The sequence below is a fragment of the Ooceraea biroi genome, chromosome 11 (genome assembly GCF_003672135.1).
Source record: "Ooceraea biroi isolate clonal line C1 chromosome 11, Obir_v5.4, whole genome shotgun sequence".
Taxonomy (NCBI): Eukaryota; Metazoa; Arthropoda; class Insecta; order Hymenoptera; family Formicidae; genus Ooceraea; species Ooceraea biroi.
The window spans coordinates 6,680,943-6,695,253 of NC_039516.1; the positions used below are offsets into that span (position 1 = coordinate 6,680,943).

Below are 14,311 nucleotides of genomic sequence, written 5' to 3' on the forward strand. Positions count from 1 at the left end.
TTTATTATGTATACATAATTTTTACTCACCTCAGGATCGTGCCGTTATCACTTGATATTCCTCGAACCTTCTCCTCTTCTCATCAATAGCTGCTCTTTTATGGCACTCATCGTAAATATAACGCGAGAAATATCACGAAAATATAATTAATTACAATCACGCGCGCACTTTGAACGATGTTTTCAACGATTTAATTGTAATCTCCATAAAATTTAAATCTTTAATTTTAATTTTATTTCAAAGCACAATATCATTCATATTTAATGATTAAAAATAAGATAATATGTTTCGCAGAGGATTTTACGTCGCATTTGATAAATTAATTAAAATAAAGTCTCGGAATCAAAGAACTAAGATAAGCTCGCAAAAATATGAAATCGAAGAGATCAACATATTATATTATTGTGTGCATACATTTTACAAAAGCTATTTACGAAACTATATATACCGCGCAAAATATTGAATGGTATTCGCGATGTACACGTATTTCTTCATTAAGGCAAAAACTACCAGTTACTTTGCCGCTCCTAAAAACATAATAATGAAAAAATAATATTATTCTATCATCAGTTATTGAAATTCATATTTCAAATTAATTAACTTTGCGAAATATTTGCTTTGAGAAATAACTAACATGTCGATACGTCTATATGCCGTTATTCGCGGGAGTTAATTGTGTGCACATATTGATAATCTCTGATTATGGAGATTGATCGCGCTTAACATTCTCGGGAATTTGTCGCAATCGCGATTCGAGAGTTAATGTGACGCATGGACTCGCTACATCTCCACTCGAGTGTCACTGTGCGTATAACAACAAAGTGACTGATTTTAAATATACATATATATCGATGCAAAAAAACAAACCCCGGACGCTGAATGTGAAATAGACTCTGTCACGAAATATTTAACGCACAGTAAAACCCATCCATACTTAATATTCTTTTGATTTCAAATTAATCATTGATAAGCGGCGGATATATCGCTATTTCTCATTAAATAATAATGCATGAATCGCTCGATCTGGTAATTTATGTATATTACTTCATGTCCTCAAATAAAAAATGTTGGGCAAATTACATCTAAATCGGTAAAAAATTTCAGTGCATTTCAGTGTTTGTTGATACTTGTTAAACGTGTCTCAAGAAATAGTGCTATTAACGAAAGATTTAAAGCCTTGACATAAGGAAATGTAAGATGTAAATAGTAAACGAATCGACCAATCATGATAGAGATGATTGTCAAAAATCTCAATTATAATTAATCAATCAACTTACTGCCTACGTTACTGTTTACGGTTTTTCTTGTGTCATGGCTGGAGTTTTGCTTATCTACCCACGTTTTCATCACATGATCATGATTATCGTTGTAAATAATAACATGCTGTATGTCGCGTGTATCAGATTGCGCGTTAGGGCAGTCAGGGAAGTCTCAAGATTTTTTATCCCCACGCCAAAAATATCGAAAATCATCAATTTTCATAAAATAATTACCAAATTTCGTAAAATAATTATCACTCATATTCATATTTTTATAAATTAAAATTGAGAGAAAATATATTAAATAAAGCTAACATTTATAATGTTATAAAGTTTAGAATTAATAATCATAAATAAATATATATAAACATATTCTATCTTGATATTTACCAATTTTCAACGAGGCAAGCACTGTAAGAAGATTGAGTGACATGTGGAAAAAGATAATAAAGTTCGATTTTATATATATATTTTTTGAAAATAAATGTATTTTTAATTATTAATATAATTTAATTGTAATTATTTATATTTCATCTTATTCTAATTGCCGGTTTCCATAGCTGCAGGTTATTTGAAGGAATTTGATTTCGAAATATATAAATGTGTCGCAAACGTTTTATAAAAATAATATTTAAGATAATTATTCAGCTTTCACAATTGAAAGTTTTCCATTTATCAGTCTCGAAAGATCTCTGAAAAAGTCATCACACGTTGACAGCGGTTTGGGCTTAGAACGGCGCGACTTTACAGGATCCGCGTTCCGCAGGCGTGGAATGTTTAATTAAACTCTGACGAGAACTTGGAGCATTCCGGATACACGATGCGACACACCAGAGCTCTCTATACGCCATACAATTTGCACCTTTACAACATACGATTGGCGATATTGGTTTTACAATCTTATTATACTCTTCTCATGTAGCGTCAGTTTTTCTATGACAAAAAATTACTGTGACATAAGATTATCTGATAGAAGAGAAAAGTAATTTAATGTAATTAATTACATAATTATGTAATTTAAGTAGCTTACATAAGTTCTGGCAAAAGTGAGAACTTCTTATTTTATGAATTATTGATGAATTGTTTTCATATACTTATATAGCTAGTTTTACAATGTGAAAAAACATTTAGTTTTGTAACGTGGAAAAATATCATGGAATGTAAAACCTTATTTTAAACCGTTCATGTCATTCAATGTACTAATAATTATTAATCATGCATCTATAAAGTTATTCGGTTTACTTTAATTGAAAAAATTGTTCTATTGCATATACATGTTAAAAGAACATTGTTGTACCAAATTTGTACATATTTCTAAATCACAAATTGCTATATAAAAATGTTTCCGATATTCTTTTACTACTCAAGTTTATCATTTGATTATCCTTCAACTTTTAGAAATCCTCATATATGTCTCGTTAAAAAATGAATAGTATGGTATATAAATATAAAAATAAATATTTAAATTATAAAGTGTCATGTTTATTATATTAAGAAATACCATATCCATATTTTTCTGCAAGTTTCGTGTTTCAAAGTAGCGTGCAGTAACGGAATGCTCCAAGCACGTTTGTAATTTTTATTGGCATTTCAAAGATTTTCCCACGCACCTCAAACTAAATCAGGATAATAAAAAATCCCATCTTTTAAATCCCATCTTTTAAATCTGAATCTTTTACTAATAAATTATATAAAGTACAACCAAAATAAATATCTGAAGCATGAAATGAGCGTCATGTTACCGAAAAGCGGCGTATTTTCGTGTAATTTCCGCGTTTCGAAATCGCGTTTGACCCTTTTCCCCATTTCGGAGCGCCGGGGGATGAATAACTAACCACTGGGGGGGTTAGCCCTTCGCTACTGCGCATGCACGCGATTGCCTACATCGACCTCTCCTCTCTTATTGTTAGACGCGCTCGAGAGCGCACGCGTGTTGGCCATTTGCGCGGTGGCCATAGCCAGTTCACAACGACGAGATACATCGTTGCAATATATCGTCGAAATATTGCTCGTGAACGAGTGAACGCGCGCAGACAACAACGCCTAGATTAGTGAAGATAACGGACCTCGATAATATCGCTTACACAACGTACTTTCGGGCGTAGATAGTCGGTGCAGGGTATTGCTATCGCAGCCCAACGCCGATCAATGTGAAGCCCACGTAAGCGAGAGTCGTGAAGGCCAACATTGACTTGTGCTGTGGACTTCCTCTTATATAAGCACAGTTAGCTCGGTATCCTCGCACGGCAGTGTCAACGCGTTCGCCGCGCAGCGAGTACGAGTGGTAATAAACGCTCGCCTGCATGATCGTGCAATTAGCTGATTAAAACTTATGAGTAATTAGAAATAAAGAGATCTGTGAAAACTTGCGTGAAACGACTACAAACGTCAAATCAGGATACTTTCGTACCGGCATAATTTTACTTGAATTTGTGGCGAATCTTTTTAAACTCAAGTGACTATTCCATGACGATAAGGATGCGCACTCCACGCGACCACACATAGGTAAATTGATATACTCTTTTGTGAACGTTCGTGATGTTGCAAAGCAAATTGATTTATGGAAAGAAATGAAAGAACTGAATTAAATCAGAAATAAAAATTAAAGATTGAAAACTAATTTGAAAACTAATTTCAAACAATGAAGAAAATGTTATTTTTTCTCCTTAAATGTTATTTAATCTTAATTAATATAAATTAGATGTCTCTCATTTGAAATTGGAGGACGTAATATTGAAATTGGTAATTTTCCAATTTACATTTAATTGAATGCTCAGTTTAGAATAGAATCGATATTTTAAAAACAAATTTATGATTTAAAAAAGTTAAACATTTACTCTCGTCTTTAATATGCAGTTTCTTTCATATAATTTTTGTATAGGGCGGCCACAGAGTGCTCTATAAATACGTGTGTCATAAACGCCACGATCGATCGATCGAGATACTTTGTAAACGATGCGATACACAGCATAGTTTGAATCGCATTAGCCTAGCCGCGATTACAGCAGCGCCTCGAGATAGCGAGCGAGCCGCAGAGTTTATACTGCAATTTATAATAAATTATTAAACTACCGCACTTTCGGAGCACTGCAAAAATGAGTGGCGGCGGGCACAACAGAAACGTTTTTACATACGACACGCTGGTGCACGCAATATCCGGTGCGGCAGTGAGTATACATGTCTCATACGCTGGAAATTCTACACGTGCAGCCCGCTCCGCAAAGCGATAATTCAACATTTTGACATTTTAGGGTAGCGTCGTCGCGATGGCAGCCTTCTATCCGTTGGATACCGTGCGAAGTCGTTTGCAATGTAAGCACATTCACATATATCGAGCACGTGATAAATCAATTCGCAGCAAATGCATTCAAATGAGACGTCAGCGATTGCTTGGCTTGCAATAAATGCGAAGTCACTCTCTGACAATTAATTTATTGTCTTTTCGTGACTTCATCGATATTAATGCTTTGTGCAATGCAAGCTAGTTGGCATTATGTATTAAATTTCTCTGAATTGTAATCCTATTGCTGATTTTAATTATTGGTTATGCTGTTTGATTTTTCTGTTAACTTTCTCGCAGAGATTGCTCGTTCTTTATTGATACTCTTTATTTATGTGTTGTATTGCACGCTATGATCTACAGCACGTAATTTTTATGTAAAATTTGATACAGTGAACAATGAATGTTTTGTTCGTTATTTAACATATATATAGAGAGAGAAAATCGTGTTATTATAAAATGTTACAAAATATTTTTACTATTTATTATTTCAAATGTAAACATGTAACATTATAATATATTCGTTTTAAATATAAATGTTAAATAAAAATAAAAATATTTTATTTCGTACATTTTATAACATTTTATAATGTTATAAAATGTACGAAAATAGAAACATGCAGAAATATTGCACGAAGAATCGTTGAAGTCTATACCGTTGATACATTACGCTATTCATTCACTATAACGGTTACTTTATCCATCTCATCGTCTATTTCGTAGCACTTTCATTCACTATAATAATTCTGACCGGTTTGCTCCTTTTATTTCTTAGTGGAGGAGGGTCGCCAGTCGAAAAATACATTAGCGACCATACGAGAACTCGTTGCGAAAGAGGGACCGTAAGTATAAATGTAATACCTTTTTGAAGCGATTCACGTAACTCGTCTCGAATGAGTGACACTGACAAATTACGACGCAATGGACATCCGAAGAAATTGCTTTTTATGTTAATGGCAAACTGACATGAGTACGCGAACGCGTGAGCAAGAAATTATTTACTCTGTACTATTACACGTACGTGACTGGTATAACTTAACGATTTCTTTAAGGTACACGTTGTATAGAGGCATAGTACCCGTTCTACAGAGCCTGTGTGCGAGTAACTTCGTTTATTTCTACACATTCCATGGCTTGAAAGAGTTGCGAAGCAGGAGTCAGACGGCTGGCAGCGATTTACTTATCGCGTCGATTGCTGGTACTATCTTATTTTAGATAGAGTAACTTAAAATTCCAGCATGTGTTTCGCATAACACAATCTTTCCTTTATAAATAGAACTTTGAGAATTCTTAAATTTATGTGATACAATCAAGAAAAAAATATAAATTAATTAAAATAAAATCAACAGAGAGAGAAAATTATATTTTACATTGTATACATATTTTGATTTAAGGCATTCGAATGAAAGATTACGAAGATGCATAATTATATTTAAAATATTGAGATTAAATGTTTTATATGTTAACAATCATTTTCAAAAATTACGTGAAAATATACTATTTATTTAAATTATTCTTTCTAAGGAAAATTTCCAAGAAGAATTCAGTTTAATCTTTTTTCAGAAGAACGTTGCATGTAACATCCGGTGCAAATTCTTGAGACAACTCAAATATATTTATGCATATCAATTTCAGGTGTGATTAACGTTCTTACCACGACACCGTTATGGGTTGTGAACACGAGACTAAAGATGCGAGGTATCGGTGTCACGCCAGAAAGAAATAACAACGAATACACAACTTTGTACGGTAAGTTTTACGTCCCGTCAAAAAATACGTGTATACACATTTAAATGATGACCTATTTTCATTCGGTATTACCAGGTTTAGCTAAAACAGCATTATAGCATTTGACGCCTCGTTTACATCTCAAACAATATTGACGCGTTGCACACATGACGACATTAATGCATTACGTACATATCCTATGTCTGACAATATATGCACCGTATATATTAACGTGCGTTTGTGGAATATGCATCACTACATGTACACTATGTATTTGCTTTATCACTTAAAATGATTACGACATACAATACGTGGCGTGACACGACATTATTGCGACTGAATAAATTAGCTCGCAGAGCCATGACCTCGAGATTGCACGGTGTTATTAATGTAGGGAATAATTAAATGAGTCAATATTTTCTTCTCCGCTGCTTTTTTTATAATTATTCCATTATCGGTTTGATCTTGTGTACTCGTTACGTTTATATTATGCATGCAGACGTGTTAATTATTTCATGAAGCGAAAATGCTAACATGTTCATTAAAAGCCACGTAAATATTGCATCACTGGAAACAACACAATTTCCTGGTAATAATTTTTACGATTTTGAAAAAACAATTAGATAGTACGTAACGCATAATCTTTTCCAATTTATAGATTATTTACTTTAATACCGCATTTAAATTTTAAATTTAAGAATGCATTCCATCGCGCAACTAACTTGCATCATTGCGTCTTTACAGACGGTCTTAAACACATATGGAAGTATGAAGGTTTGGACAAACTGTGGGCAGGAACGTTGCCAAGTCTGATGCTTGTCGCGAATCCCGCTATCCAATTTATGACGTACGAGAGCATCAAGAGAAAGGTCGGTGTATCTTTTGGCGGTGCTCAACCGCCGGCATGGGTTTTCTTCGCCATGGGTGCGATAGCGAAAGCGATAGCCACATCGTTAACGTATCCTCTGCAGCTCGTGCAAACGAAATTGAGGGTATCGATCATACGTTTAATTCCAGCTACTTTAGTGATGACTCTAATATGTTGCGAAAGAGCGCGAAATTTAAATGGAAATTGTCGTGTGTGACTTGTTTAGTAAATTAATTATCATACTTTCAGCATGGACATAAATTTCCCAATCTACCTCCGAACGCAGGCACACTGCAAATATTATTCTACATTCTGAAGTAAGTGCATATAATTTTTTTTATCGTTGCAATGTGCGAGAAAACTTCAATGAACGAGTAAACTGCAACGTGAACATGTGACTTTTGCAGGAAACATGGAATAAGCGGGTTGTATCGAGGAATGGAAGCCAAACTGTTGCAAACTGTTCTTACAGCTGCTCTGATGTTCTTGGCGTACGAAAAAATCGCGCGATTCGTTTTCCGCATACTTTTATATAAACCTGTCCTCAGATAACGCTTCGTAGCTAATAATGGTATTACAATGTGAACTTAAGCGTTACAGTCTTTTAAAATTTCATACATTCCTTATGCATGTTATTAACTCCCTTGTAATTCTATGAATAATAAATTCATGACAATTGCTGTAATGCAGCTATAAATGAAACAATAGAATCTGAAAGGACTTACGTCAATTCTTACCTTCTATTTTATTTTTTGTAGCCATCATTGTCATATAATATTATGATATTAATCGAATGGATATTTATTGATACAATAAATATTAATAGAAACGTAAATATTATTGTAACTGATATTCATAGTCCAACTTTAAGATTTGATGTATAAGATTGTTTTAAGTGTTTTTCATATGTTCTTAAACTATTATTAGCCCAGAAAACTTTATTAATATTATAACACTTTACTAGAAGTTTACTATATTTTTTTGCTAGCCTTACTTGAAAACCTATTAATTAATAATTTATTAAAAATTAATTAATAAAAGTTTTTTTACATAATTAATCAGAATGTAATGTTATATATAGTGACGACTTCATCCAGAGCAGTCAATGAATTGCTAAATCCGTACTTAAAACGATCTTAATCCTCCTATTCTAAAAAAGGCGTGTTAACATCGTGAAGTTCTTTTTTATCGAATATTGAGGCCTCTTTTCCGCGACGCTGATTGGTTCTCTCGCTTGGCTCGAAATTCGTGTGACTTGAACTTTGTGTTGCAAATGTCAGAATGTCATAGTGGCTGTCAGTGCGGTTATATTAATTTATTATTTCTTAGGAACGTGAAAACGACAGCTGTCAATTCTGTCAAATTTGTATTGATGAAACATGATGAAATAAATAACACCTTTAACGCCTTTTTTAGAATAGGGCTACGGGCTAGAACTTTTTCATTTCCGAGATTACGGTATTTTCAATAGCAGAGAACTCTAGGCAATATGCCAATTAATAATATAAACATCTCAGAACTCCTCGGAAAAAGAAAAATTTTTTAATAAATAATAGATGAATATTATTATTCGAAAACATTATTAACATTGAAAAATAAAATAGCGCGCGCCTGTGTTGTACTAGTATTATATAAAAACGGACTATAAATATCGTCTTATACATCTCATTGATATTTAATGACCATGTCCTGTATACTTTTTCATCAAATAAAACGCAACACGTTGTACATAGCCATTGAGAAATTAATTGGACAAGATCGATAATCGAGTTGGCGTTGAAACATGCAATTGGAGGTTTCATTGAGCCTGATGAGAACGTGTCAGGAAGGAATGGTCAATTGGTTAAATCCGTCAATTGAATTATTAGGAATATCCAAGAAAAATGTGAACACACTCGCGTGAGATACTGGCGAATTCACGAAAATCGCAACGTCACTCGCAATCGCAATCTCGGTACAAATTGAATCACTTGACGTCTCCACAAACGCGACAGGCAAATGCGGAACAGCAGGATGAGAAGGCGGAACATGTAAATGTCATCACACATCGCGATTACACCCACAAGATCGATCGCAAGAGATCGGAGGCGATATTAAAATTTCTGACTAAACTTAAAATACGCAAGTCATTTAAACGTCTGGCGCAGCCCAACGATTGCACGTCTGTGACTTTTGAGTGAGCATTCATAGAGAAACTTGCATTTTCTTGCGCTACTTTCTTGTATACACTATCTATACTAATGACATTTTTATGTAAACTGCTAATTTACATGTACTAATTTACTTATCGGTGTCAAAATGTACATTTTTAACTTTCAGTAGTCGTTCTATTTTATCATAGTATCGTAGTGCGTGTTTTAATCTAAATTATTTTAGCGTCAGTCATGCTGGAGACACGATGAACCCATCATCGCGCTGCAGCACACGCGAAAATGCAGTTGACAAAATATCGACTGGCCCGATAGTTACTGCGGATAATACTTCGAAACCAGAACCTGTAACCGTATCCTACGATCACGAGGCATTTATAAGCCGGCCGAATGTCTCGAATATCGATAATGATACGCAGAATTCGTGCTCAAATCTTGGATTATCGACGTCAATTAAGAAAAGAAATTCTTGTGCTCGCAGAAAAGCAAGTGTAATTAATAAGAAGAGAAGTGTTGTTCTTAGACCTTTGGTAAACACGAAAAAAATTACAAAGATCAGTTCACAATACGATGATGGCGAAACGAAGAAGAAACAAATACGTTCCTCAGAAATTACTCAAACAATTGAAAATTGTGGAAAAAAATTCGATGCTGTTACTGCAAGTTGCGAAACATCGCCCAAGTTTCACCAAGTTCGTCACAATATAATTTTTCTTTTAGACCTATCAACTTTAGATTAATTTATTTGATACTTTAAAGGATTTTACGTATTCAAACAATGTTCAAAAAGCGTTAGAAATAGCAGTTAATGATAAGAACTTTACGAACGAAGTTACTCTTACACGTGAAGAAGTGAGAAGCTCGAATAAAAAAGAAATGTTTAATAAAATGAACAAAAATATAGGATTTTATGCGTCGCAAGATAAGGCTAGCAAAATTCCACGTATAAAACCTAATACTCTTTTATCTACACATGAAGAATCTCGTGTTTGTTCGGTACTACATATTTATTTGTTGATATAGAATATCTACTTCGTTAATACATATCTCTTAAAATAATTACAATTAACAGGATAGAAAATTGCCAATGGAAAATAGATTTCAGCGCTTCACAAGCGCAAGATTGTCGACTGCATGCAGTGAAGAGGAAAGTTATGCGTTAGTATATATTCCTATCTATACATAATCCATATATAAAATAAGATAATCATGATTATTAGAATGATTTTATCAGTGAATGATCATACTGATTTATTCTCACATTTATATAAAACAATATTTAAATTAACACATATACTATTTTAGCGAATTGGGAGATAGCCCAAAGAGGCAGGTTTTAAACGCGATATACCGTCAAAACTTAAAACCTGCTGTGATTTTACAAACGGTCCGCGAAAATCCGACGTAAGTGAGACACAAAAGATAAAAGTTTGAAAAGATGGAATTATTTGCATATGTTCACAGTCACCATCTTTGCAAACGATACATAAGAATATAAATAAAATAAAGTACAAATAAAAAAAGTATAAAATAATTTAAGACATAAATAAATAAAAATTTGTGCTCAGCAATCTTTGGTGTCTCGAGAAAAGCTCAGAGATAGATGCTGACGAAGAGCTCGAGGGAGATTTATCTGCCTCGCCGACTAAGGAATCGCGGATTATTACGGGCGCAGGCGATGACCCACGTTCCGCCACGTTGCTAAAGAGCTTGGCATTAAAATGCAAATGTCCATCGTGTAACAATCACAAGCACGCGTGTAACGATTACAAACACATGTCTGCGAATCATACCGATCGACGTATGGAAAGCGATTCCTGGAGTTCGCCCGAAGTGGAAAGCGCGAGAAAATGGTAGAAGTAAAACATCACAAAATACGAGAAACTGTTGATTTTTATACTCATCACATTTATGCACTAATCTTAATTACATATAATGTTATATAATAACATGTGATATTAACGATAATTTTTATACGCATAGGAAAACGATAAAACATCGTAAATTCGTCGATGCCAGCACCGAAGACTCGAATTTGTTGTCGGATTACAGCGGCATTAATTATAGCAAAGTTAAAGGAGCTGGAAGGAATAACGGAGTATCGAACGTCACAAGTCACGTTAAAAAATCATCCGCAACAAGTGACACGGCGAGAATAAATATTCCTCGAACGGCTAGTTTCTCGTTCTTCAACGTCTTTTTCGATATCGTTTTCTGGCCCTTTGTTTTCTTCCGTGCAAAACGGTGATGCCATTGTTACATGACTCGCAACATGTAGACAGATTTACGATAAACAATTTCTATTTTAATGACTTTTCTTTCTTACAAATGACGAGCACTATACTTTCTAAGAACTTTTATGCAAAAATATATGTGTGCATGTATTTCGGAATATTTGAAAATTATATTGCATTTATCGTTAATTTTAGAAACTGGATTTAATTAATTGTTTAATTCGTGAAAATGTGTCGAGAATATTATTCAACAACAAATTATCCAGGGAAGTCACATAACAATTAATCGTTGCAAAATTCAGTTATCTTTTTAGTTACCAGCCTTTGTTGCAGCAGTCGAATATCAATCGACACCAAGTAAGATGAAATATTTATACGATTAGATGTGCTGCCATCTTGTATTACAAAACTCAAAAATATTCAGCGAGCTTTCTAACCGTCCTACAAACGAAATCTATTTCCCCATCTCTCTTTTTCCATTGATATACATCGACTTAAATAATTACAGACGATGACATTGCATCTTAGATAACACAAAACATTTAGAAATTACTCCAAATGTGCTCAGGACTGTAGTACATGATCCAGAACGGCCCGAACATGTCAAGAGTGATTTCGAGACATTTTACATTAAATAAAAGAATATAATTGCTGTACCTGATCGATATTTGATGATAATGCCGTGCAATTATCGGATACTTGTCACACCTCGAAGGGAAAGTAGCTTAAAATACGGCGATTTCGGTCAACTGCGAACTAGCCTGCAGAGGACGGATCGGCGGTACGGAAATCGCGACTCGCAACCGGCAACCATTTACGTTACGTCGAACGCCCGACACTTTATGAGATTCTACTCGCGCGAGAATCACTTGCGAACGGCAATACTCACAAAAAACGCGGAATAAACGCGGAATAAACGCGGAATAAACGCGGAATAATTCGAACGCGACCCGCACATCACGACGTGACTCCACAAGTGACCGGGATTCGAAGCCTCGACGAGGCTGATTGCGATTCTCGAAGTGTCGGAGTATCGAGATATCGAGAATCGCCAATATGGCCGCCCCGTATCTACGCGCCTAACCTCACACGGCAGTTGCGAGATGGACGTCGACACTGCGAGTGACAATACATCCATTGACGACAAGATCGATGATTTCTGCGAGAATCCGACGCGCGATGCGTTAACGGAAGGTCTTATGAGCCTCCTGAAGCCTACGGTGGATCAACTGGACGAGAGGATTCGCGCTACGAGGTTACGTTTGTCCGTCGCGCTTGACAGAATTCGCCTGTCAAAACATTGTGGACGAGACTGAACAATCGGGGGAAAAATCGAGTGAAACTCGTGTCTTTATCTTTGCAGAATATGTCAGATAGAGCTGAAGCAGCGAATCGAGTCCTTGACGGAGGAACTTCAGAGAGTTAACGACGCCTTGCAGTACCCGTTGGAGACGGACTCTTACGTAAAGAAGCTGATCAACGCCAAGCACAAGATCACCATCGTTAGCAACATCCTGCAGACCACTCAGGAGCGATTGAACAAGGTGCATCAGGCGGTCGAGAAGAGCACCGCCAAGAGAAAGACGCTGTTAGACAGCAGTAGTTCTTCTTACGGCAGCGCTAATGTTGAGCCGGACAAGGAACAGCCAGCTGAAGGCGCAGCTGCGACTGACAAGCAACAGTAAATTCTGACGTTGCTGATCGTGATACTAATCAATATTGTTTCCAAATTCCACAATCATTGTTCTTGACGCGAACAATTGTTGTACAATTTGTTATCGAGTATGGAGACCCCAGTAGTCAAGCTATCGGACGAGGAGCTCAAAACGGTCTACGAGCCGTCCGAGGATTCGTATCTCTTAATCGATGCTTTGGAGGCAGATTTGGAGATTCTGCGAAGAATGAAACCCGCGATCTGTCTAGAGATAGGTAGTGGCTCCGGCATAGTTATCACGGCTCTGGCAATGGCATTGAGGAGACATTGCAGCGCTCATTTCCTCGCGATTGATATAAATCCCGATGCGTGCAGGGTCACGAGAAGAACTAGTCTACTTAACTGCGTCGATGTAGATGTTGCTCACATGAATTTGTTAGACTGTATACGGATTAGGTGTACGTTCGACATTGTTTTATTCAATCCACCGTACGTGGTTACGGGATACGAGGAAATGCTGGACGATAGACTGCTGTTCAAAACGTGGGCGGGTGGTAAAAGTGGCAGGCAAGTCATGGAGCAGGTGTTTGCCAAGATCCCTGAAATTCTATCAGACGCGGGATTATTTTACTTAGTCGTTATCAAAGAGAACGATCCGGAATATATCTTAAGTGCTTTCGAAAAATTGAATATGTCCGGTAAAATTGTTTGCGAGCGGAAAGTAAGGGGAGAGCACTTGTACGTTTTACGGTTTCGTAAAACCAAGATAAATGAGAAACCAACATCAGGAATGTAATAATGCGTGGAGTTTGTATCTTTCTACATTTTTAATATTATATAAATTTCTAATATTACATTAAAAATACTATTATTTCATTGAGCGTATATTTTCATAGATTCCATTAATTTTTCCGGTGATTGTAGATAGAATGTGTCGCATTTATATGAATCATGTTTTTGTATCTTTTGTAAATAATTGTAACGTTACTTTTATCGTTTTATGTTTATCTGTAAATCCTTATTATGTATCATAATTATGATATATCATTTAGAAATAAATGTATAATTCGAAATTTAAACGTTTTTCTTCAAGAAGAATTTACTTCTATCATATAACATTATTTGGTGACAAGAAGTG

The 14,311-nt window shown here is 35.4% G+C and overlaps 2 protein-coding genes across 2 annotated transcripts; both read left to right on the top strand.

Annotated features, from left to right (window-relative positions):
• Positions 1–3,182: 3,182 nt before the first annotated feature.
• LOC105275835 (peroxisomal membrane protein PMP34) lies at positions 3,183–13,235 on the top strand. Its single transcript, XM_026973624.1, has 10 exons — positions 3,183–3,764; positions 4,141–4,426; positions 4,511–4,571; positions 5,315–5,381; positions 5,592–5,737; positions 6,175–6,288; positions 7,012–7,259; positions 7,385–7,452; positions 12,616–12,774; positions 12,883–13,235. The coding sequence occupies exons 2-10, from the start codon at positions 4,355–4,357 to the stop codon at positions 13,202–13,204; spliced, it is 1,257 nt and encodes a 418-aa protein (XP_026829425.1). The 5' UTR covers positions 3,183–3,764; positions 4,141–4,354; the 3' UTR covers positions 13,205–13,235.
• A 30-nt stretch (positions 13,236–13,265) lies between these two features.
• LOC105275833 (methyltransferase N6AMT1) lies at positions 13,266–14,246 on the top strand. Its single transcript, XM_011332972.3, has one exon. The coding sequence runs from the start codon at positions 13,304–13,306 to the stop codon at positions 13,967–13,969; it is 666 nt and encodes a 221-aa protein (XP_011331274.1). The 5' UTR covers positions 13,266–13,303; the 3' UTR covers positions 13,970–14,246.
• The last annotated feature ends 65 nt before the right edge of the window (positions 14,247–14,311 follow it).